Raw genomic sequence first — 25648 nt, 5'->3', positions numbered from 1 at the left:
CAGCAGGTAATGTCCTAGGTACTTGGGTTCTTCCACCCACATAGGAGACCTGAATTGAGTTGTGGGCATTTGGGGAGTAAACATACAGATGGAAGATTTCTCTCTCTCTCTCTCTCTCTGTATGTGTGTTGCTTTCATCTAAAAAGAAAAAAGTTAAGTGTAAATTTTTTTAGCAATTTCATTTAGAATAGCATCTAAAAGAATAAAATACCTAGGAATTAACCAAGGTGGCTAAACAACTTGTGCACTGAAAATATTAAAAACTTTGCTGAAATTAAAGAAGGTACAAATAAATGGAAAGAAATGTTATCTTCATGGATAGGAAGACAATTTTTTAAAGATTTATTTATTTATTTGAAAGAGTTACAGAGACAGAGACAGAGAGTCTTCCATCCACCGGTTCACTCCCCCAATGGCCATGATGGTTGGAGCTGTGCTGATCTGAAGCCAGGAGCCAGGAGCTTCTTCCAGGTCTCCCACGTGGGTGCAGGGGCCCAAGGACTTGGGTCATCTTCTACTGCTTTCCCAGGCCATAGCAGAGAGCTGGATGGGAAGTGGAGCAGCCGGGACTCGAACCGGCGCCCATATGGGATGCCAGTGCTGCAGGCAGTGGATTTACCCACTACGCCACAGCGCTGGCCCCAAGACAATAATTGTAAGCATTTATTTATTTGAGAGGCAGGGAGGCTGTCGTCTGCTGGTTCACTCTGCAGTTGCTCACATGGCCAAGTCTGAAGCTGGCGACCAGGAACTCAACCCCAGGTCTCCCACATGGTGGCAGCAATTCAGTTCCTTGAGCCATCCCTGCCTCCCAGGGTCTACACTGACCAGGAAGCTGAAGGAGGAGCCGGGACTGAGCATCGCATGCAGGTTGTCCAATATAGAATGCGTTTTAACCCTGGGTTCAACATCTACCCTGCAAGACTTACTGTTTTGAAGATCATGATACTACCCTAAGTTATAGATACAGTTCAATCCCATTCCAGATCCCAATGACATATTTTGCAGAAATAGAAAAATCCATCCTGAGATTCACATGAGATCTTAGGGGAACCTACGCAGTCAGCTAAAAAAAGGCAGAAAAAAAGCTTAGAAAAAAGCAGAGCTGCAGGGTTCACTTTCCTGGTTTCAGAACTTACTATAAAACTGAGGCTACTAAAGCAGTATGGGGGCCGGTGCTGTGGCCTAGTGGGTAAAGCTGCCGCCTGCAGTGCTGGTGGCCAGTGTGGGCACTGGTTCGAGTCCCGGCTGCTCCACTTCCAATCCAGCTCTGCTGTGGCCTGGGAAGACAATAGAAGATGGCCCAAGTCCTTGGGCCCCTGCACCCATGTGGCAGACCTTGAAGAAGCTCCTGACTCCTGGCTTTGGATCAGCTCAGCTCCAGCTGTTGTGGCCATTTGGGGAATGAAACAGCAGATGGGGAACTTTGTCTCTCTCTCTCTCTCCCTCCCTTCCTCCCTCCCTTCCTCTCTCCTTCTCTCCCTCCCTCTCTGAAACTCTGCCTTTTAAGTAAATATTAAATCTTAAAAAAAAAAAAAAAGTGACACTAGCATAGCCAGTGGAATAAAATAAACCCCCCATTTATTAATTGATTTTCAATAAAGGTGCCAAGCCTATTTAGTGGGGACAGATGGAGCTGGGAAAATGCTATCAACATGCAGAAGTATGACGTTCCACCCTTATCTTACACCATATACAAAAATCAGCTCCAGGACTGGGCATCTGGCCTTGCTGTTAAGACCTTGGTTGGGATGCCCAGGTCCCTTATCAGAGTGCATGAGCTGGACTCCTGGCTCTGGCTCCTCACCCCGGCTTCCTGTGCTGTGGACCCCAGGAGGCAGCAGTGATAACTGAAGTGTTTGGGTTCCTGCTTCCCACATGGGAGACCTGGATTGAGTTTCTGGCTCCCGGCCCAGCCTTCGTGGGCATTTGGAGAGTTAAACTGCATAGGAATGATTTTTGGATGGGAGCTCTCTCTCTCTCTCTGCCTTTCAAATACTTTTTTTTTTTAAATTAACTCCAGATGGATCAAAGACCTAAAAAAATGAGCAAAAAAAAAAATATATATATATATATATATAATGTATTTGAAGAAGGGGCTGGTGCTGTGGCATAACAGGTAGAGCCGCTGCCTGCAGTGCCAGCGTCCCATCTGGGTGCCGTTTCAAGACCCGGCTGCTCCACTTCCGATCCAGCTCTCTGCTGTGGCCTGGGACAGCAGTGGAAGAGGGGCCAAGTCCTTGGGCCCCTGCACCCACGTGGGAGACCTGGAAGAAGCTCCTGGCCCCTGGCTTTCAATCAGCACAGCTCCAGCTGTTGCAGCCATCTGGGGAGTGAACCAATGGAGGAAGACTTCCTCCCCTCCCTCCCTCCCTCCCTCTTTCTTTCTCTCTCTCTCTCTCTGCCCTTCTCTGTAACTCTACCTTTCAAATAAAGAAAATAAATCTTTAAAAAAAAATTTTGGAAGAAAGCAGGGAAAAATCTTCATGGCATCGGATTTAGCAATGATGTCTCGAATATGACACCAAAAGCATAGACAGCAAAAGAAAATGAATAGATACATAGGACTTCATTGGAATTAAAAACATATGTGTGGGGCTGGTGCCATGGCTCACTTGGTTAATCCTCCACCTGTGGCACCAGCATCCCATTTGGGCACCAGGTTCTAGTCCTGGTTGCTCCTCTTCCAGTCCAGCTCTCTGCTGTGGTCCGGGAAGGCAGTGGAAGATGGCCCAAGTCCTTGGGCTCCTGCATCTGCATGGGAGACCAGGAGAAGCACCTGGCTCCTGGCTTCGGATTGGCGTAGCTCCGGCTGTAATGGCCATTTGGGGGGGTGAACCAACGGAAAGAAAACTTTCTCTCTCTCTCTCACTCACTCACTCACTCACTGTCTAACTCTGCCTGTCAAATAAGAAAAAAAAAAAAAAGAATTCCCATAAAAAAAAGTATGTGCCTGAAAGGACATCATCAAGAGAGTGGAGAGACTGCCCACTGCATTGAACTGTGAAGTTGAGGGCAGGTGTTAAGTCACTGCGTGGCACACCCATACCCCATGGTGGAGCCCCTGAGGTTGGGTCCTGGCTCTGCTTCCAATCCAGCTTCCCGCTAACGCATGCCCTGGGAGGCAGCAGTGAGGACTCAAGTACTTTGGTGTCTGCTGCTCACATGGGAGACCTGGATAGGGTTCCAGGCTCCCGGCTTCTGGCTGTTGCAGGCATCGGGGAGTAAACCAGCGGATGGAAGATCTGTCGACCTATCTCTGTCTCTCCCTGTCTGTCTGCCTTTCAAGTAAATATAAAACAAATTGTTAAATTATATATGTGACAAGGGATTACTATCCAGAATGTATATAAACAACTTCGACAATTCAACAACAAAAAACTACCCAATTAAAAAATGAGCATGGGGGAGAGGGCAGTGCTGTGGCGTAGCAGGTAGGGTCGCCACCTGCAGTGCCAGCATCTCGTATGGGTGCTGGTTCGAGTCCCGGCTGCTCCACTTCTGATCCAGCTCTCTGCTGTGTCCTGGGAAAGCAGTAGAAGATGGCCCAAGTGCTTGCACTCTGCACCCGTGTGGTGCACCCAGAAGAAGCTCCTGGCTCCCTATCGACCCAGCTCTGGCTGTTGTGGCCATCTGGGGAGTGAACTATCAGATAGAAAACTCTCTCTCTTTCCATCTCTCCCCCTCTCTCTCTGCCTCTCTGTAACTCCACCTTTCAAATAAATAAACAAATCTAAAAAAAAATTGATCTCAGGCTTATCGCTCTCTGAAACGTGGACATTTGCATAATATTGCTGCACCTGCCAGCAGAGCCTGAGTGTGGATCTGAATCTCATGTCTTAGGTGAATTCCAGGACTGCCCCATCCTGTCGGTACAGGAGAGGGGCACCGTCACCATCACTTCCGCCAAGACTTAATACAACCCACTCTTCCACAGATCCTCAAATACAAATCTAGATGTCCTCTGCGAAAGCTGGAAATGTCTGGGTTTCACTGGCTGCACTTGCTTTTTGCATGATGTACTAGAACTCACACACCCAAACAAGCTATTCTTACAAGGAGTGACAACATCCTCCAAGAATATAGATATTACCCCCACGTTTGTGCAACTGCCTCTAGTTTGCATTTAAAAAAAAAAAAAGACTTATTTATTTGAAAGTCAGAGCTAGAAGAGAGGGAGAGACAGTGGTGAGGACTGGGAGGTGGGAGAAAGAGAGAGAGAGAGATCCTGCATCCCTGGTTCACTCCCAAGATGGCTGCAATAGCCAGGGCCAGGAGTTTCTACCTGGTCTCCCATGTGGGTGGCAGGGGCCCAAGTAGTTGGGTCATCCTCCGCTGCTTTCCCAGACCATCAGCAGGGAGCTGGGTCGGAAGTGGAGCCCCCTGCACACCTGTATGGGGTGCCGGCATTGAGGGTGGGCGGCTTTACCCACTATGCCATAACACTCAGCACTGAGCAGGGCTCTAGGAAAGATCCTAACACTCGGGTAGATCTTTTTTTTTAAATTATTTATTTGAGAGGCAGTATTACAGAGAGTGAAAGAGAGAAAAATAAAGAGATCTTCCATCCGCTGATTCACTCCCCAAATGGCCTCAACAGCTGGAGCCAGGAGCTTCTTAGAGGTCTCCCACGCAGGTGCAGGGGCCCAAGCACTTGGGTCATCTTCCACTGCTTTCCCAGGCCACAGCAGAGAGCTGGATCAGAAGAAAAAAACCAGGATGCAAACCAACGCCCATAGGGATGCAGGGGCCACAGTCAGAGGCTTAGCCAACTACGCCACAGCGCCAGTCCCCCCGGGCTGGGGCCAAACCCAGGAGCTCAATCCAGGTCTCCCACATAGGAGGCATTTGAGACATGGCTGCTGCCTCCGCGTCGTCTGAGTCAGCAGCAGAAAGCTGGATCGAGAGCCAGGCACCCTGATGTGGAACGTGGGTATCTTCATGTCTTAACCACTGGACTAAACCTAGCCTGCTCCAAGGTTTGGGGAGATCGTAACCAAAAAGCCCTCCGATGGCACCAGCCTGGCAAGCAAGGAGGCCGTGGAGAGGGCGAGGGAGAGACGCAAAAGCACTTTTGGGTCAGCGAGGGTTAAGAGCCAGATAGACCAGGACTTGTCCCACTCCCTTCCCCTCTAAGGTGTCAGTGCTGGGAAGAGGTGACTCACTCCCAGGTCAAGTTCAGGCACAGTGTGGGTCTTGTCTGGGGCCAGTAGCTTCCTGGCGGGAGGCCCTTCCTACAGGAAGCAGCTCTGGCTGTGTGGCCCCGTCCCAGCCATCCAGGGGACAGGCCAGGTGTCCCTGCGTGGGAGGTGGCCTGGGGGTGGGGCCCCACCATGTACCTTGTCATCCCCTTCACACAAGTCCGGCTGTGGCAGACCAAGATTACACTTGGGCAGGGCCATGAGGGACACAGTCTTGGGAGGCTTAATAGAGGAAATATTAAATCAATGAAACCTCATTTCCAAGATCGGTTCAGCGGCAGAATCCATTAACCTTATATTCACCCTCTGCTTCCCTCTAATAAAAACCGGGGAGGGGTTCCGAGGCATGATAACTTGTCCGCAGGGTCAGCGTGTGCTATTCAATTACTGCGATTCCGAGTTTCCGAGCTAAAAGATATACACTCGTTTGGATTATGAAAAGCCAACCCTGAAAGAACACTTCTTTCTCTCCCCACCCTCCCACCCCCACCCCCGCTGTGCTGGGAACACTGCACAAACACGGCCACAAGGGTCTGGCTCCGCCAGGGAGGCTGACAAAGGAGGGTAAATCAGCTCTCTCTCTCCTCCTCCTATAAAAGAATCCCCAGCAAAAGGGAACACTAAGGCCACTCAGTACGGGCGCCAGTCTCCGTCCCGTCCCGTCCCCAGGCCAGAGGAAAGACCTGTCAGGCCAGAGTTCAGTGCTCCCCTCCCCCTCCCCGTGTCTTTGGTCGCATAAATGCAAAAATAAAACCTGGCGCGGCCCAGAGCTGGGGATGGGGTAGGGTCAAGGATCCACTGCCCTGGTTGCAGAGTGCCAGCCTCTGTGGTGATGCTCTTGGCCAAAGGCTGGATAGGACAGGGCTGTGGAGGGCTGGGGGTGATCGGATTCAGCTCCCGTTAAACCCCAGCTCAAGAGTGGCTTGTCCTCTGGATGCTGTTGCCATGGCATTGTGGTCTTTCAGAAAGGCTGCCTCCCACCTGGTATAGACAAGGGCCAGGATGCCCTGGAACCTTGACCCTGACAGCAGCGACAGTTCTCTCCTGGACATGGCTGCGCCTCCCACCCGCCCCTCCCCAGCAGTCAGAAACCTAGGGCAGCCCTGCTGGGAGGGGCCTCACAGTCCAGTGGCTTGGCTTCCTGGCTGCTGCTTCCTGCTCTTTGAAGTTAAAAGGTGTGACTTTAGGAGCAGCCCAGCACCAGAAGGAAAAGAAGCCTGGTTTTAGCCTTGCACATTCAGCCTCTTCTGTTTGATGAGGATGAGGAGAAAACAGCCGAATTATCCACCTCTCCGGTGGTGAAGGGGGCCGGGAGGAAGGAGCAGCATTCAAGGGGTGACCAGTGAGGGCCATAGGCTTCTATGAGCCAGGCAGAGGGCGAAACCGACGCCAGCCACCTACAGGGAGCCATTATTGCCAACTGCTTCAGGACCCTGCCCTGTCTCTGGAGAGCCCAGAGAATCAACTCACGCCCTCTCTCAGGGCTGTGTTTCTCCTTCTGCAACTTTGTTTTCTTTTTCCCTTGCCTGTATTTATTTTCATCTTGCTTGAAAGGCACACACAGAGATCTTCCATAGGCTGGTGTGCTCCCCAAATAGTTACCTGCAACAGGTGGAGCTGGACCAGGCCCTAGCCAGGAGCCTGGAACTCAGTGTGGGTCTCCCATGTGTGGGTGGCAGGGACCCAAGTACGTGAGCCTCCATCTGCTGTCTCCACAGGTGCCCTTTAGGCAGGAAGCTGGAAGCAGAAGCAAGGCCAGGACTCAGACCCAAGTGCTCCGATGTGGGATGCAGGGGTCCCAAGTGGCGTTTTAATGGCTGCTCCAAATGCCTGCCCTTGTCTGTGACTTTAAGTACAACCACGTGGTCCCAGAGCCGTTTCCTTGAGATTGACAGAAGCCTGGAGTGTACCATGCACAATCCTTAGAGCTAAGGAGAGGGAGCTGTTAAGTCCCTGCCTTCAGAGGGGATTATGGGAAGAGGCAGACAGGCAGTCGGTCCTGGGATAGTCCAGCTTGGCCTGAGACAGAGGACAGCCACAGCACTCTGAGCGCTTGCACACCTGTGCCCTGGTGCCAAGAGGCTGCAGAGGGAACCAACAGACAGCGTGCCAGACAGCGGGCTCTTCAAGGAGGGCACCCAGGGCCAGTGCTGTGGTGTAGTAGGTTAAGCCTCCACCTGCAGTGCCGGCATTCCATATGGGCACCGCTTCCTGTCCTGGCTACCCCTTTTCTGATCCAGCTCTCTGCTATGACCTGGGAAAGCTGTGGAAGATGGCCCAAGTGCCTTATCCCCCTGCACCCGTGTGGCAGACCCAGAAGAAGCTCCTGGTTCCTGGCTTTGGATTGGCCCAGCTCCAGCCATTACAGCCATTTGGGGAGTGAACCAGCAGATGGAAGACCTCTCTCTCCCTGTCTTTCCCTCTCTCTGTAACTCTGCCTCTCAAATAAATAAGTAAATCTTTTTAAAAAGGAGATGGGAGCATACAGAGACAGGCCAGAGTCTGTGACCGCCCAGAGGAAGCACCCATGTCCCTATATCTCTCTCCCCAGCTAGAGAGAGTACAGGGGCAGGGCATGAGACAGAGCAGGATCCCCAAACTTGCTGCATAGAGGAATCACCCAGGAAACATTTAAAAGAATCTTAATGCTTGGGGCCGGCACCGCGGCTCACTAGGCTAATCCTCCACCTTGCGGCGCCGGCACACCGGGTTCTAGTCCCGGTTGGGGCGCCGGATTCTGTCCCGGTTGCCCCTCTTCCAGGCCAGCTCTCTGCTGTGGCCAGGGAGTGCAGTGGAGGATGGCCCAGGTGCTTGGGCCCTGTACCCCATGGGAGAGCAGGAAAAGCACCTGGCTCCTGGCTTCAGATCAGCGCGGTGCGCCGGCCGCGGTGGCCATTGGAGGGTGAACCAATGGCAAAGGAAGACCTTTCTCTCTGTCTCTCTCTCTCACTGTCCACTCTGCCTGTCAAAAAAAAAAAAAAAAAAAAGAAAGAAAGAAAAAAAGAATCTTAATGCTTGGTCCCATGCTGTGCCATTCAAATCAGAACCTGTGGGGCTGAGGCTCAGGTGGTGTTGTGTGCCCAAGCTCCCCGAGCGGTGCTCATGGACAGCCAGGCTGGGAATGCTGACAAGATCACCTCTCCGACATAAGCGGAAGCCAAGGGAGACGTGGCCTGGAGGTCACAGCCCAAAGGGCAGGGACTCAGGTGACACTGGTCCCAGTCCTGGGCCTGCCGTTCCCTCCGTTTCTCTGGACTGTCGGCATGCCCTGGCAAGCGAGCTACGTCTCCCCGTTCCCTCCAGCCCAGCAGGCCATCGGCTCATGAATACTTTTTTCTTTTCCTTTCGATGATTTTTTAAAATTTTTGTAGTAGAATATAGATAACGTAAAATTTACCATCGTAGCCATTTTAAGTGTGCAGCTCAGTGGTTAAGTACATTCGCTCTGTGAGGGAACCGTCATCACCATCCAGCTCCACGGGACTTCCATCTTCCCCGGCTGCGGCTCTGCCCATTAAACACTGGCTCCCCACGTCTGACAGCCGCTCTGGTACTTCCTCTCTCCAAATCCGATTCTCCTGAGTGTCTCATATGAGTGGAATCATACTTTGTCCTTTTAGTTTTTCTCTTCTTCGTCGTCGTCGTCTTTTTTTTTTTTTTTTTTTTTTTTAACAACATGGTCTCCAAGCCAGGTGAGGGTGGAACTTTTTCAAAGATTTATTTATTTATTTAATTGAAAGACAGATTTATGGAGAGAGAGGGCAAGATGAGAGAGAAAGATCTTCCATCTGCTCAATCACTCCCCCAGATGGCCACAACAGCCAGCGCTGGGCCTGGCCAAAGCCAGGAGCCAGGAGTTTCATCTGGGTCTCCCACATGGGTGGAAAGGGCCCAAACACCTGGGCCATTTTCTGCTGCTTTTCCCAGGCCATAAGCAAGGAGCTGGAACCAAAGTGGAGCAGCCAGGACTCGAACTGGCACCCTTGTGGGATGCTGGCATTGCAGGTGGTGGCTTTACCCGCTGTGCCAAAATTCTGGCCCCTGAATTTTTTTTTAAGATTATTTATTAACTTGAAAGACAGAGTTATACACACACACACACACACAGAGAGAGAGAGAGAGAGAGAGAGAGAATCTTCCATCAGCTGGTTCACTTCCCAAATGGCTGCAATGGCCAGAGCTGGGCTGATCCAAAGCTAGGAGCCAGGAGCTTCTTCCAGATCTCCCACGAGGGTGCAGGCACCCAAGCACTTAGGTCATCTTCTACTGCTTTCCCAGGCACATTAGCAGGGAGCTGGATTGGAAGTGGAGCAGCCAGGACTCGGACCAGTGCCCACATGGGATACTAGTAAAGCAGGTGGTGGCTTTACCCACTATACGACAATGTCAGCCCTTGTGTGTGTTTAATATTTGCTTTTTATTTATTTGAAAGGCAGAGTTACAGCGTGAGAGGGAGGAGAATCTTCATCCACTGATTCACTCCCTAAATGGCCAAAAAGGCAGGGGCTGTGTCAGGATGAAGCCAGGATCCAGGAACTTCATCTGGAACTCCTACGTGGGTGCAGGGGCCCAGACGCTTGCAGCCATCTTCCACTGCTTTTCCAGGCTTATTAGCAGGGATCTAGATTGGGAGTGGAGCAGCCGGGTCTCAAACCCATCCATGTAGGATGCTGGTGTCACAGGCGGCAGTTTAACCTGCTGTGCCACAGCGCCGGCCCCACCCTTTGTCCTTTTGTGATTGCTTACGTCACTCAGCACGGTGTCCTCGGGTTCAGCCACGTTGAAGCAGGTGTCAGATCCCCTCCTGTTTTGAGACCAGTGAGCTGCCGTTGCAGGCCTGTAGCATACTTTGTTTCTCCATTCCGCTGTGGGCGGACACTTGGGTTGTTCCCACTTTTTGGCTATTGTGAGTGACGCTGCTACTGTGAACATGAGTGTGCAAGTACCTTTATGAGACCCTGCTTACAATTCATTTTTTTAAAGATTTATTTTTATTTAGTTGAAAAGCAGAGTTACAGAGAGGCAGAGGGAGGGAGGGAGGGAGGAAGAGAGAGAGAGACAGACAGACAGAGAGGTCTTTCATCCGCTGATTCACTCCCCAGATGGCCACAGCAGCTGGAGCTGAGTTGATCCGAAGCCAGGAGCCAGGAGCTTCTTCCAGGTCTCCCATGTGGGTGCAGGGGTCCAAGGACTTGGGCCATCTTCCACTGCTTTCTCAGACCATATCAGAGAGCTGGGTCGGAAGAGGAGCAGCCGGGACTAGAACCGGCGCCCATATGGGATGCTGGCACTGCAGGTGACGGCTTTACCTGCTACGCCACAGCACTGGTCCCCGCCAATTCTTTTGATGTATATTCAGAAGTGGAAAGGCTGGGTCATACTGTAGTTTTATGCTTAATGTGTCTTTTTAACTTGGGACTAAATGTAATACTTGCACATTTTTATGGGGTACCGTGCAACATTTCAACACAGCATAGCATACATATATCCCATACATGTATCCAATCCAGAATTAGCATTTGCATCCCCTTCTCTGTGTTTGGGCTTACCCAGCCCTCCCTTCCAGTTCTTCCTGCAGTATCTGATACATTGTTGTGAACCAGGTGCCCCACTGTGCTGAGAACAGGAGAATCTATTACTTCCCACCTTTTCCAACCTCCTCTCCCCCACCCCCACCCCCATTCCCACCCTGTGGTAATCACTATCAAAGCTCGGATAGACTTTTTTTTTTTAAAGAATTTATACTTTGAGCATAAGTGTGTTATTTGTCTCCCTGTGTCCAGCCTATACCACTTAACATAACGACCTCCAAGTCCACTCACCTGCGGCAGATGTCAAGATATCACTCTTTTTCATGGCTGAGTAATATTCCCTCGAGTGTTTATGCCACCATTTCTTTCTCTCTTCCTCCCACTGTGGGCGCTTAGGTTGATCCCATATCTTGGCGAGTGGAAACAGTTCCATAGGTATCTGGTTTTGAGGGCCCATCAGGGTGGCTGCACTGTGTACTTTCCCACCTGCCGTGCACAGGGGTTTCAATTCTTCCACATTCTCAGTAACACCTGCTACCTACCTATCCATCCATCCATCCATCCATCCATCTACCTATTTATGGTGATAACCATCCTAATTGATAGCATATGCCACCTCACTGTGGTTTTGATCTGCATTTCCCTAATGCTTAGTGGTGTTAAATACCTTTCCGTGTATTTCTTGGCTACTAACATACCTTCTTTGGGAAACTGGCTGTTCAAGACCTTTTCTAAATTTTACATATTTATTTTTAAGTTACTTATTTATTTGAGAGAGAGTGCACACAGGCACAAGTGAGCAAATTCCCATCTGCTGGTTCACTCCCTGAATCCCACAGTACCCCTGCCTGGGGTTGACTGGGAGCCGGGTATTCAGTCCACCAAGTGGGTGGCAGGGACTCAATTACTTGAGCCTTCACGGCTGCCCCTCAGGGTCTGCGTTGGCAGGAAGATGGGGTCAGGAGCCAGGGATGGGATTGGAATCGGGTACTCTGGTGTGGGTTGGGGCTGTCTGAACCGCTAGGCCAAATACCTGCCCATCCCCATTTCTAACCTGGGTAGTTCTGTTGTCAGGGATCATAGATGTTCTCTCTGTGTTCTGGAGATCTGCCTTGTGTCGCATGCTTGAGGTGCAAATATTGTCTCCCATTCCGTGGGTTGCCTTTCACTCTGTCCATTGTGTCCTTTGATGCACAGGAGGTTTTCATGTTGAAATAGTTTAAGTTCCCTAGTTTTTTTCCTTTTGTCGCCTATGCCTTTGGTGTTCGAACCAGGAAATCACTGTTAAATCCAACACTGTGAACCTTTCCCGCTGTGTTTTCTAAGAATTCTGCAGCTGTCGCTCTTAGGTTTACATCTTGGGATTCATTTGTGAATGTGGTGCAAGAGAAAGGAGAAAGGTTCACTCTTTTTTTTTTTTTTTTTTTTTTTTTTTTTTTTGCATGTGGAAAGGCAGTTTTCCCAGCACCGTTTGTTGAAAAGATTCTCCAGATGGGGGGCTGGCGTGGTGCAGTGGGTTAATGCCCTGGCCTGAAGCGCTGGCATCCCTTCTGAGCACCGGTTCTAGTCCCGGCTGCTCCTCTTCTGAACCAGCTCTCTGTTATGGCCTGGGATAGCTGTGGAGGATGGCCTAATTCCTTGGGCTCCTGCACCCGCATGGGAGACCCGGAAGAAGCTCCTGGCTTCGGATCAGCACAGCTCTGGCTGCTGGGGCCATCTGGGGAGTGAACCAGCAGATAGAAGACCTCTCTCTCTGTCTCTACCTCTCTCTGTAACTCTTTCAAATAAATAAAATAAATCTTTTTAAAAAAATAAGATTGTCCAGGGGCCGGCATTGTGGTGTAGTGGGTAAAGCCACCACATGTGACACTGGCATCCCGTGTGGGTGCCGGTTCAAGTCCTGGCTGCTCTACTTCCGATCCAGCTCCCTGCTAATGCACCTGGGAAAGCAGTAGAAAATGGCCCAACTGCTTGGGCCCCTGCACCCACATAGGAGACCCAGAAGAAGCTCCTGGCTCCTGGCTTCAGTCTGGCCCAGCCCTGATTTGTTGCAGCCATTTAGGGAATGAACCAGAGGATGGAAGATCTACCCCACCCCACCCTATCCTGCCTGTGTAACTCTGCATTTCAAATAAATAAAACTAAATCTTTGGGGAAAAAAAAAGAAAAGAAAAAGTTGTCCTTTCCTCTACTGAGTTGGCAGCAGGTTGTTTTGTGCGTGGTGTGAAACAGTGCGCCCATAGCACCTGATACCACACCTACCATGGTTTACTAAATAATGGTCCTTTCTCCCCTCCCCTTTTTCTTTTTTTTTTTTTTTAAGATTTTATTTATTTATTTGAGAGGTAGAGTTACAGGCAGTGAGAGGGAGAGACAGAGAAAAAGGTCTTCCATCCACTGGTTCACTCCCCAGGTGTTTGCAACAGCCAGAGCTGAGTCAATCCAAAGCCAGGAGCCAGGAGCTTCTTCCAGGTCTCCCACGCAGGTGCAGAAGCCAAGGACTTGGGCCATCTTCTACTGCTTTCCCAGACCACAGCAGAGAGCTGGATCAGAAGTGGAACAGCTGGAACCCGAACCAGCGCCCATATGGGACGCCAGTCCTCGGCCAGATCTGTCCCCAGTGTGTGTTCCCTCATGAAAGCAGCCCCGTTGGCTCTGCCCATCTTGCTTGGGAAGAGAACGGGGGAGTCTGGTCTCTCCCCTTTTCCTGCCAGCACCACCCCTTTCTTCGAGGAGAATGTAAACCCATCTCTCTTTCTGATTCCACAGAAAAGGCAACAGACGGCTCCTTGCAGAGCGAGGACTGGACACTGAACATGGAGATCTGTGACATCATCAATGAGACCGAGGAAGGGTACGTGTGCCTCGGGCCAGGGGCCTCTCTCAAGCCCTTGGCGTCTCTCAGAGCCTATCAGGGCCCAAGGGTAGGAGTTTGACTTTTTTTTTTTTTTTCCAGACTGTTACCTTTGGCATTAAATAAGCTGACTTTTTTTTTTTAAGTTTACTTCCTGAGCAATATAGAGATGGGTATAGGGGAGGTGGGGGGGGGGGGGGTCTTCCATTTGGTTTGCTCCCCAAATGCCTGCAACAGCCAGGGCTAAGCCAGGCCAAAGCCAGGAGCCTGGAATTCCATCTGGTCTCCCATATAAGTGGCAGCGGGGAGAGGGGTGGGCCAAGCACTTGAACCATCATCCGCTGCCTCCCACAGTGCGTGTTCATCTCTCGGGGTGCGTATTAGCAGGAAGCTGGATGGGAAACGGAGGCGGGACTCAACCCCAAACGCCCTTTGGAGATACAGCTTGCCCTGCTGCTCCACGGTGCCTGACCCACTGTTAACTAATTGCGTGTCGTTTCCCCATCCATCCTTCTCCCAGCTTCCCTGATGACAGTGCTCAAGGTGGAGCAGTGGTGACCACTTTTAATCCCAAGTGGGGAAGAAACTGCCTGGTCCCCTGTCCCTGGTGGCGTCTCTCTCTGCCCCTCCTGCCTGTCCCCTGCCGCACCTTGGCAGCCGTGGGGCTGTCTCTGCCCTGGTTTGCTGGGTGACAGGGCCTCTTGAGGGAGGGCCAGGGCATGGTCAGATAAGGCAGGGAGTGAGGGGGCACACATGGCACAGGCCGCTGAGCGTTTCCAGCTGTGTAGACTCAGCCTGTAGGGTTGCGTCTCACGTTCCCACACTGCTGGATCTCCCAGGTTGCAGGCTATAGCCTCCCCTTCGCTCTGTTTGTCCTGTGGTTAGCCCCTCTGCCCACCCCATGGGCACTTTGCTGTCATCACGCTCTGTGAACTGCCTCCAGGGTGGTGAGGAGAACAGATGGGAGAGGAGAGTCCCCAGGGGGCACCCAGAAGCACAGGCCGTGTCAGCACCAAAGCGACTCTGGCTCTGACTTCCGGTGAAGCCTGGGCATGGCCCGGCCCTTGTCTCAAAGAGACCATGCTGTCCGATGCTGCATTCAGAATGGCCTGGCTGGAGGCAGGCCCCGTGCAGAAGTGAGAAAGACCAGGCAGGAGCTTAACGTCCTCATCCTGGTGGGGGGCAGGGGTGGTGGCCTTGACCGAGGGGATTCCGATTCCATTCTGGGTGCCTCTGGGAGGGAGAAGCCAGTTGGGGGCTTGCTGGTGTGGGAAGTGAGCAGAAAGGGCTGCACAGCCACAGCTGGAGCCACCACTTCCTAGGTGGAGCGGGCCGGGGACGGAGCCGCCAGCTAAGCTCAGAGGGCAGACAGCAGCATCAGGAGTGCACAGGGACCTGTGCTGTCTGTGAGCTGGTGGGGGAGGGTTCCAGTTAAAGGTGACACACTTTGCCTGCCAGTGGAGGTGGTCCGCTCAGGGCCCAGGCACGCGGCCACTCACAGGTGGCTGCTGGTGCAGTCACTCGGCTCGGACTGCCCACCATCCCCCTGGGGATCAGCGGGAGTGGGGGGGGTATAACGGCTCCAGGACGCCAAGGTTAATGGGCCAGCCCACCCTCAAGCGCCCCCTACAGGCTCAGAGGAAGAACAGGCTTTGGGCTGGGCCCCCAGGCTGACAGCAAGGAGAAGCGTCCAGCCGCTGAGGGTGACTTGAAAAGAGCCAGTGTGTCTCTGGGCTGAATTCCTGGGCGGGCGGGCAGTCCAGGTGTGTGGCTCTCTGACTTCCACACCTCCCCTTACCAGCCCACGTCTCTTTCTGCCCCCTTTCTGATCTTCTGGGGAAATGCACAAATACCCAGAAGGCTCTGGGCCAAGGAAACCCATGGCCCCAGGACCTTCCTCATGCCAGAGGAGCTGCCTGCACCCTTAGCTTCTGCTGCCTTTTTTTTTTTTTAAATGCAAAAATCCTGCCGCAACACCAATTTGAAGCCAGGAGCTTCTTCCGGGTCTCCCATACGGGTGCAGGAGCCCAAGGACTGGGGCCATCTTCTGCTTTCCCAGGCCACAGCAGAGAGCTGGATGGGAAGTGGAGTAGCCAGGACTCGAACTGGCGCCCATGTGGGATGCCAGCACTGCAGGCTGATACATCTGCACGGATGTTGGAGTCTGTCCCACCACACCCCAGTAGACTGTGAGCTACACCAGGGCAGGACTCCATGCCTCAGCCACCTTTTTAGCCCTAGCACCTCACATGGTCCATCCATAATTGGCTGTGGATAAAAACTGGTTCAGTAAGCGGATCAGGCGGGGAAGGTGCCGAGGCACTCAGTCTGATGAGGAACACAGGCCTGTAAATGACACAGTCACAGCTCAGCCTGGGCTGTGCCGAGAGAGCCAGCCGCAGGCACCGTGGAGAGGCCCCCCCGTAGCTACAGAGAGCAGCCCGCCCGGTAACAGCCGGCTGGCGGCAGCCAGAGGCTTCTTGGAGGAGGTGATAGTGGAGTGGAGTCTTGTTGGATACCAGCGCATCCGCAAGGTGACAAGGGAGGAAGGTGGACTGCCCCAGGCTGGAGGGCAGCGTGCGACATGAGCCTAGGACACAGCTGTAGTGGGGTGAGGGGTGTGTCCCTTGGACCCATCCATCTGGGCTGGCATCCTAGGTCCCTAGTCACCTGCCCTGGGCTCCAGGGTAAGTTACTTCATCTCCCTGTATTGTGGTTTTCCTGTTCAGAAAGTGGTTACCATTTGTGCTAGGGATCAGACAGGGACTCAAGGAGTACAAGCCACTGGCTATGTGTCCCCACCTCTGTGCCATGGATGTGAAGGTTCACTCCCCAGATGGCCGCAACAGCCAGAGCTCCACTGATCCAAAGCCAGGAGCCAGGAGCCTCTTCCAGGTCTCCCACATGGGTGCAGGGGCCCAAGCACTTGGGCCATCTGCTGCTGCTTTCCCAGGCCATAGCAGAGAGCTGGATGGGAAGTGGAGCAGCCGGGACTCGAACCGGCGCCCATATGGGATGCTGGCACTGCAGGCGGCGGCTTTATCTGCTACGCCACAGCGACTCTGGTTTGTGTTGCGAGCCACCTTGGGAATGATCTCTCGGGTTCACTGCCTTTCCCTGTGGATCATTCCCAGAGCACCTGCCCCGGTCCAGGCCCCAGGCAGCCCCCAGCAGCCCTGGAGGGAAGAGGCAGCCTCGTTTCTTTGATCTAATCTTATTTATTTATTTATTAAGTTGAGAGAGCGTTCATCATCTGGTGGTTCATTCTCCAAATTCTCTCAGTGGCCCTGGGGTGGCAGGAGGCCAAAGCTATGTGGCAGGACCCAATCCCAGCTCTCCCATGTGGGCGACAGTGAGCCATCAGCACTTCCTCCCAGGATCTGCTGGCATCTGGAGCCAGAGCTGGAGTTCCAGCCCAGCCAGACCCTCCAGGGTAGGGGGCGTGAGTATCCCAGCCTGGCGTCCGAACCGCCAAGCCACGCACCTGTGCCTGATGATTATTATGAGGTAGAGAGGTAAAGGGAGAGAAGTTCTCTGACATGGGTGGCAGGAATTCAGTCACCCCCAGGTCTGCATTGTCAGAAAGTTAGAGTTGAACTCAAACCCAAGTAGTCCAATATGGGACGTGGGCATCTTTCTTTCTTTGACAGGCAGAGTGGACAGTGAGAGAGAGAGAGAGAGAGAGAGAAAGGTCTTCCTTTGCCGTTGGTTCACCCTCCAATGGCCGGCACACTGCGGCCAGCACACCGCGCTGATCCGAAGCCAGGAGCCAGGTACTTATCCTGGTCTCCCATGGGGTGCAGGGCCCAAGCACTTGGGCCATCCTCCACTGCACTCCCTGGCTACAGCAGAGAGCTGGCCTGGAAGGGGGGCAACCGGGACAGAATCTGGCGCCCCAACCGGGACTAGAACCTGGTGTGCCGGCGCCGCAAGGCGGAGGATTAGCCTAGTGAGCCGCGGCGCTGGCCCAGGACTTGGGCATCTTCACCAGCTTCTTAGCCGCTCAGCCAATCACCTGCCCCACTCCTGAACGTTAAAGCTGAAACCCAGAGTGCTTTGATCACAGGCTAAAGGCCCCACAGCACAGCAGGAAGGACTTGTGCCAGATGTGGGCCCAGACTGCCCTGGCTGCTGCCCCTGGAGCTCTGCCTGGCCTTCGCGTATTTATGGAGGCTGGGGGGTGCAGGTGGGTGAACAGCCTGCAAGCCTGTCTCTGCACTTACCCTATGTCCAGGGGTGAGAGCACCCCCTGTCTGACCAGTACTGACACCCAAGATCTCCTGTGTCTGTCCTAACCTCTACTTACTAACCTGGAGCGCCTGGGTGAATAATCCCACTTGGGAACGTTGTAGACCCTGCATCCCAGCTCAGACCTGCCTAACGGGGGCGCACACATGTGGATGTGGGCCTGAAATCACACCCCTGGCAGATCTGGGTCGTAGGTCATTTCCACGGCCGTCTCTGCCCTTTCCCGGCTCACTGAATCTTTGTGCTCCAGCAGCTAAGCTGACGGGCACAGAGGAGGCACTGGGAGAGGCAGCACAGAGCAAGGTGCCAGCCGGGGGGCTCGGGGTGGCCCGGGAGGGGGCAGCCTGGTCCCCCTGGGGTTGCGAGGGGAAAGGAGCCCCACTCTGCAGAGCAAGCAGGGAATTCAGTGGGGCTGGAAAGAAGTGGGGGGTGGTCTCTTGAGTCTCAGATGGTCCAGGGAGGAACCCTGAGGCCTTGGGGACTGCCCTCGGGAGCCTGACCTCTCTGCTGAAAGTCTCTGTGTCTGGCGCCTCACCCCCCACCCCCACCCCGCCCCATCCTTTCTCCCGCACTGGCTGAGCTACTCTCCCTCCTCTCCTCTCGGTTTCTGATTCCACGCTGTCTAATCTGCACAGCCCCTTGAAACTCGGCAGTTCCTCCGACACGACTTTGATCCTGTTCTCTGAAGCTTCTCCCGGGAGATGGGGGGGGGAGGGGGCAGGGGGGCGAGGGCAGGGGGAGGGGAGAGGAATCCTCGCTCTTGTGCTCACCCACACTCTCTCAGGGGGCGCTTCCTGCCTGAGGGGTCGCAGCCCCGTGTTTATGCCTCCGTGGACGTTCCGCAGGGGAGAGGGGTGGCAACTGCGGGTCACGGGGGGGGGGGGGCGAGCGGTGGTGTGGGTGGCCACGTCCAGCACATGCCTCAAGCCAGCTCCCTGAAGTCCCACAGAAGTCCCACAGTGCCTGTTGCAAACCTGCTCGCCTGGGGGGCCGCTCCCCTGCAGAGCCCCTGACCCAGGAGCCAGGAATTCCTGCAGGGCTCCAGGTGGGGAGTGGGAAACAGTGGGGGAGGGGGCTTCAGCAGTATCTTCCAGAAGCTTTGCCGCTGTGCGTGTCTCTCTCTCTCTCTCTCTCTCTCTCTCTCTCTCTCTCTCTCGCTTGGGCTGCTCAGCAGAGTTCCACCCTCCCAGCGTCTTCTCTCAAGCACTCGGAGGGATTTCATTAGGTAGCCAGAGCATGAATGTCTTAGAACTGTACGGATAGGAGGTCGCAGACCTCAGGCCCTTGGGTTAACAGCCCCTTGTGTGAGAGCCTGGGGTGCCCTGAGACACAGGGTGTTGGACCATCCAGCAGCAGGGGCTTTGGCCCCTGGCCCCCAGCTTTCTCGAATCCTACGTTAAGTAGCATGATAGACATAAGATTACCTTCTGAGCAGAGAGTGCTCAGAGGGCTGGCTGGGGCCCTGTTCTTGGGCCTAATGCTCATTTAAGGAGGAATCCAGTCCAAGCTGCCCCATCCGTTTACGAACAAGGTCTGTTGGTCAACCGGGAGCTGCCTGTAATTCCATGAGATTCCCTCTGGGAGGGCCAGTGTCATGGCACAGCAGGTTAAGCCACGGTTAGGGACATCTGCATCCCCTATCAGAGTGCCTGGCTACTCTGCTTCCAGTCCAGCTTCCTGCTGGTGGCGCCTGGGAAGGCAGCAGAGGATGGTCTGTGTGCTGGGGCCCCTGCCACCCGCACTGGGGGAAACCCAGATGGAATTCCTGGCTCCTGACTTTGATCTGGTCCAGCCTTAGCTATTGCAGGCACTTGGGGAGTGAACCAGCTAGTGGAAGATCTCTCTCTCTCTCTCTCTTTTTCTCTCTCTCCCTCTCCCCCCCCCCAAATAAATCTTAAAAAAAAAAAAAAAAAAAATTCCCTGTGGAGATGCACATGGGATCTCTTATCTACAACACATAATCCCCTGGGCTTCTGGGAAAGGAACTCCATGGAATTTAGAGGACTTGAACCTCCAGGCCTGAGGCCCTGGACCTTTGTCATCCTTTGCCTGTCTCCTGGTATCTCTCTGAAAACTCTCCCGGGTGTATCCCCTACCCCAGTGAGTTACTTACTGTTACAAACAAATAATACTTGCACTTCATGCACTATTCAAAAGGCCTGCAAAAAGAAAATTCAGAGAAAAAGGTCGCCCCAGCCCCACCCCACCCCAGTTCCCCTCCTCGGGGGCAGCCTCCCTGTGTGTGCTGTCCTTTTGTAACAAAACCAGCACGCCTCAGCCTCAGGCACCCTGTGCAAAGGACTTTCTGCACCCGTCTCTGAACTTGACCCACAGAGGTCCGTAGGGACCTCCCGGATTCCTCTCTGCAGGTGCACAGTGTTCCATGGCATGAATGAGCCCTGATTTCATTCCCTGGACCTGTGGCCTTGTCTGTGCACTTCCACGCTGCTGCGGATAACCTTGTGTGTATCCTGGCTCACGCGCGTGGGAGTGAAGCCTGCTGGGTGGGTGGGGGTGCTGCAAGGGTCTTACTGCGTCTGCCCTTATCTGCAGGCCGAGGGACGCCATCCGGGCCCTGAAGAAGCGGCTCAACGGGAACCGGAACTACAGAGAAGTGATGCTGGCATTGACAGTGAGTGCTGCTCTCCTGGGGGGGCACTGTGCTCCTGGCTTTGCCCTTCTGCCACTGGGCACAGCCTGGGAAAGGCTTGGTGCCGGTGCCACTGGAGATGAGCTGAGCCTTCCGGTAGGGCCCCGGGGTTGTCCTGCCCCTCTCTGAAACGGAGAGTGTGTGGCACCAGAAAATGAGGTTTGAACAGCACCACCGGGTACAGATGCCCAGAGAAGAGGGGCCAAAGGCTGGGAGGGAATGCCCCCAACCTGCCGCCAGCCTGCTCTGAGACGGCTCAGCTGCCTCTCTGGGTGGCTACCCCCTTTATAAAAATGTCACCAACCCACGCCTTCCTTGTGCCCCCTGGAACTGTGCTGAACCAGTCAGATATACTGCAGACCCCTGCCTTCCAAAACAGGGTTCCTTAAGGGAAACTGAGGCTCAGCAGTGGGGGGCGGGGAGTAGGGGCGGTCCAGAGACTTGCCCAGCCCTCGCAGCTAGAGAGGTACTGAGCAGTGGATTGTTATTAAAACCTGGGGTGGAAACTTTGCTACAGAGGTCCTTGAAGAAGTTAGCAATAGCACAGAGGAGCAGGCCGGCCCGCGCCCCTATCCTTAAGCTGTCAGGGAACGAAATGGAGACTTCAGGTGGTGTTTGTATCTTGAAAGCCGGCCGTGGCTCAGAGGCGGCGGAATCTGGGCCACGTGAGCTCTCGGAATAGAAACGGTGGCAGGTCAGCACGTGGATCTCTGCGGGTCTGAAATAGTGGGTTATTGATCCCAAACAGCCCTGGAACGAACAGTTCCCTCTAAAGCCCAGAGGTTGTTGGATTTTTTTTCCCCCTCTGAAAAACTCCCCTCAGAACTTTATTAGGCGACTTCTCTCTGCCAGGAGATTGGAATTTGGATAATAAAGGAGGAAAGAACATTGGAGAACCAGGGAGTTGAAAGCTTTTGTTTTTTTCTCAGAACTTGAGCCATAGCATTCACTAAACCCAGAGTGAGCCTCAGAATGTTTTTTTTTAAGATTTATTTATTTATTTATTTATTTGAGAGGCAGTGTTAGAGAGAGACAGAGAGAGAGAGAGAGGACTTCCACCCGCTGGTTCACTCCCCAGATTGCCACAACAGCTGGAACTGGGCTGATCTGAAGCCAGGAGCCGAGAGCTTCTTCCCCGTCTCCCACATGGGTGCAGGGGCCCAAGCACTTGGGCCATCTTCCCCTGCTTTTTCAGGGATTAACAGAGAGCTGGATTGGAAGTGGAGCAGCCGGGACTTGAACCGGCACCCATGTGGGGTGCCGGCACTGCAGGCAGAGGCTTAACCTGCTACACCATAGCGCCAGCCCCAAAATGAGTTGTTTTCAATAACTCAGAGAATGAGCTCCCGTGTGTCAAGCCATGGCCCTGTATCTAAAACCTCTCCCTTCCCACGCCTGACTCCACGCTGCCCATGCTGGCTGGAAGTCTTCCTGCGTGCACCTGCCTTCCTACAACAAGGCATCATCAGGTCCTGGCTGTAAATGCAGCAAGGCCATCAGCTGGTGGGACGGGTAGAGCTGTTGATCCTATACCGGGCCAGGCCAGTGCACTGTGCATGGCCCTGTGGCTGCTTTTACTTCCCAATTTTGTTGTGGCTGTCAGTTCTCCTGCTTCGTGGCTTTGTATGACTTTCCCCTAACTTTCCATCTGTGCCACCATTGCTAATAGTTACCCAGAATACGAGTTCGAATCCCCGGGACGCTCAGCCTGGGCCTTCGTGTATGGCCTCAGAACGTAGCAAGGGATCTTCAAAGAATTCATGGAAAATGTGTTATGAAAAAAAAAATGGATGAGGGCCAGCATCCCATATGGGCACCGGTTTGAGTCCCGGCTGTTTTACTTCCCATCCAGTTCCCTACTAATGGCCTGGGAAGGCAACGGAAGATGATCCAAGTGCTTGGGCCCCTGCCACCTATGTAGGAGACCCCGAGGAGGCTCCTGGCTCCTGGCTTCAGCCTGAGCCAGCCCCAGCCATTGCAGCCATTTGGGACAGTGAACCAGCAAATGGAAGATCTCTCTCTCTCTCTCTCTCTCTCTCTCTCTCTCTCTAACTCTGCCTTTCAAATAAATAAACCTTAAAAAGAACAACAGTGGATGTTTTTCAAAATATTGGTACACAAAAGCAAACTTTAGTCTGTGAACTTTTTGAAGTCCCTCCTACATCTGATTGCTTCGAGGGCTCCTTTCGCTTGTCCCGTGGGTTTCTCTGGGCTGGCTGCATGTTGGAAAATTGCCACCGTGTGTTCCAGGCCCCGCGGCCCAGAGACTTCTTCGGCAGGGTGAACCTCAGGTGGCCTGGCCAGCCCAGGAGGCTTTCCTGCACTTCCTGCTGGGCCAGGCTCTGGACTGCCCTGCAGCGTATGGATCTCTGCCAGGGGCATTCCCAGCGCCAGGTGTGGGGACGCAGGCCCTTGGAAAACCTCAGGAGCAGCTCCCTAAAGGTGACAAACAGCCCTGCTCCCACTGCCCTGAGGGTAGAGTCAGAGCCACCGGATAGCTCTCCCAGTGTCTTCTCTGCCCGCAGCTCTTTCCAAGGGCCCTACTCCCCCTGAATCTCCTGCCCTGCCGTGGCCCACCAGCCTGCACTGGGATTTGCCTCTTTAGCCTTGCAAGGTCCCTGAAGAGCAAATGCTGATCACCTTGTAGGCACCCAGGACCAGGCACAGCAGAGAGCAAGAAAGAGGAAACACCTTGTTGGCTGAGCAAAACCTACAGTGGCTCAGAGGCCCTGAGGCTGCTAAGTCGTGGGGGTCTAACTGGGCAAGCCACACAGAACCCCGGGATCTTCCGTGGGCAGCAGCAGGGTGAGGAGGGAGCCGTTCTGGCTGGCCGCGGCGCTCAGGCCCCCTGGGTTAAGTTCTCTGGGGCCTCAGCTTCAGCATCCTCACCTCGGAAATGGGGTAGCACAACCAGGGAGCAAGTAGCCAGCACACAGCACTTTGTCTTCTGCGGACGGCCAGCTGGTGTGGCTCCTGCGAGGACAGCTGGGAGGGAGGGCGAGGGACAGGACGCCCAAGAAGGCTGCAGCACTAATGGGGCAAAGCCATGCAGGATACCGAGGGATCTCTCTCCATGCCTGGCTTGACGTCCGGTCACTGTCATAGTGATGAGCCGGTCTTTCTGGCCAGACTTGCTTAAAGCAAAGCCCCGTTGTATGAGCCAGGCCTGGGAAGGGGCAGCATCTGGTCACCAGCGGGCACGCCTGTATACGTGCGTGTGTTTGTGCCTGTGTGTGTGCCTGTACGTGTATCCGTGTGCATGCATGCATTTATGTATGTGACTGTTGCATGCATGTATGCGTTCATGTGTGTGTGCATGCATGTATGTGTGTTTGCTTCCTCCCCTGCAAGGGTCCTGTCCCAGGAGCCTCCTGTCAGGACAGACAGCCCACGTCCCATTGGCTGAAGCCTCGCCCCCAGAGGCCCAGAGGGAGGAGTTAAAAATGCTCCTTTGCAGGGACTGGGCTTGATCCCATTAAAACACCAGGTTCTTTCTCATGCAAAACTGATGTCTGGATGACCGATTGATCGATTGATCCTCTGCTTGTTGTGCAAGGGGTGGGAGACCTCTGTCAGCCAGGGGCTGCCCGGGCCCTGGAGGGAGGAGGGAGTGAGAGTGTGGGAATGTGCCAGCCATCTCTGCGTGGCCCTGGAGACTGAGCAGGCAAGGCCCTCAGCTACCTGAGGCGACGAGCCCTGGCCCTCCCTCCCTCCCTCCCTCTCTCCCTCCCTCCCGCTTCAGGTGCTGGAGACGTGCGTGAAGAACTGTGGCCACCGCTTCCACGTCCTCGTGGCCAACCGAGACTTCATCGACAGTGTCCTGGTCAAGATCATCTCCCCCAAGAACAACCCTCCCACCATCGTGCAGGACAAGGTGCTCGCCCTGATCCAGGTGGGTTCCGCGTCCCCCCACCCCCACCTCTGCCCCCATCTGCAGGAAACCGGCGGAGGCTTTGCAGGGTTTCAATATTTTATCGGGGAAATGCTGATCTGCCGGCTGCTCCTGCCGCTGGGATGCAGCTCTAATAAGCAGGGGCTCTCCGGCCACTTGAACAGGGCCTTTGAGAAGCCCTCCAGGTGCTGTCCACGAGACAGCGGAAGCCTCACCGGCCTCTGAGACCGTGTGGAGCACGGAGGGCCGTGCAGGGCGGGGGGAGTTGGGGGCGGTGTTAAGGGATGTTCCATCGAGGAGGCCTGGCTAGAGGAGGAAGAGCTTGCTGGGAGGGTTGCCTGGGAGAGGCAGCTCGGACAGTGGGATGAGCAGGTGTGCAAAGGCCCGGGGGCAGCACAGAGCTCCCTTGATACACTTGGCGTGGACTTATTGTTAATCACGCTGCAAAAATGGCCCCAGAATTTAGTGACCTCAAACAACAAAGCTTGCGACCTCGTGGTCCTGCGGGAGATGTCCCCTTCCTCACTGCTGTGGGCAGGAAGCTCAGTGCCTTGTTGGCGGGAGCCTGAGTCTCTCTCTCTCTCTCTCTCTCTCTCTCTCTCTCTTTCTCTCTCTCTCTCTCAACCATGTCCATGGTGACCTCATCTTGGAAGTCACGCACCATTTTCTGTCACATTCTGTTTGTTAGAAGGGAGTCCCCAGGCCCAGCCTCAGGAGGCAGAGGGGGATTAAACTCTACTTCTGAACAGAGAAGGGTCAAAGAATTTGTGGCCATGTTTAATTTAAACTGTGTGACAGGAAGCAAGGTGTCATTAAAAAAAAATGTCCAGGGCCAGGCCTGCAGGGTTGAGGGGAAGAGACCAGAGGACAGGCCGGGGGGGGGGGGGGGGGGCGGCGGCGCTGTGGCGTAGCAGGTAAAGCCATGGTCTTCAGTGCCGGGGTCCCATATGGGCGCTGGTTCTAGTCCCAGCTGCTTCACTTCTGATCCAGCTCTCTGCTATGGCCTGGGAAAGCAGTAGAAGATGGCCCAAGTCCTTGGGCCCCTGCACCCACATAGGAGACCTAGAAGAAGCTCCCGGCTCCTGGTTTAGGATCAGCACAGCTCTGGCTGTTGCAGCCAATTGGGGAGTGAACCAGTGGATGGAAGACCGACCTCTCTCTCTCTCTCTCTCTCTCTCTCTCTCTGCGTAACTCTGAAATAAATAAATCTTTGGAAAAAAAAAAAAAAAAAAAAAGAAGGATGAGTAGGGCTTGTGGGCTTGGTCCCGTGGC

General features: G+C 53.9%; 1 protein-coding gene across 4 annotated transcripts in view; it reads left to right on the top strand.

Moving 5' to 3' along the window:
* TOM1L2 (target of myb1 like 2 membrane trafficking protein) overlaps window positions 1-25648 on the top strand; it is a 122316-nt gene that overhangs the window by 60744 nt on the left and 35924 nt on the right. For all 4 annotated transcript variants that reach the window (XM_070061570.1, XM_070061569.1, XM_051829030.2 and 1 more), the window contains exons 2-4: window positions 13502-13586; window positions 20388-20466; window positions 24227-24376. In XM_070061570.1, the coding sequence (XP_069917671.1) occupies window positions 13502-13586; window positions 20388-20466; window positions 24227-24376 (314 nt within the window). The remainder of the gene's footprint in view (window positions 1-13501; window positions 13587-20387; window positions 20467-24226; window positions 24377-25648) is intronic.

The sequence above is a fragment of the Oryctolagus cuniculus genome, chromosome 17, assembly GCF_964237555.1.
Source record: "Oryctolagus cuniculus chromosome 17, mOryCun1.1, whole genome shotgun sequence".
Classification (NCBI taxonomy): domain Eukaryota; kingdom Metazoa; phylum Chordata; class Mammalia; order Lagomorpha; family Leporidae; genus Oryctolagus; species Oryctolagus cuniculus.
This window is presented reverse-complemented; position numbering and strand designations above follow the sequence as displayed.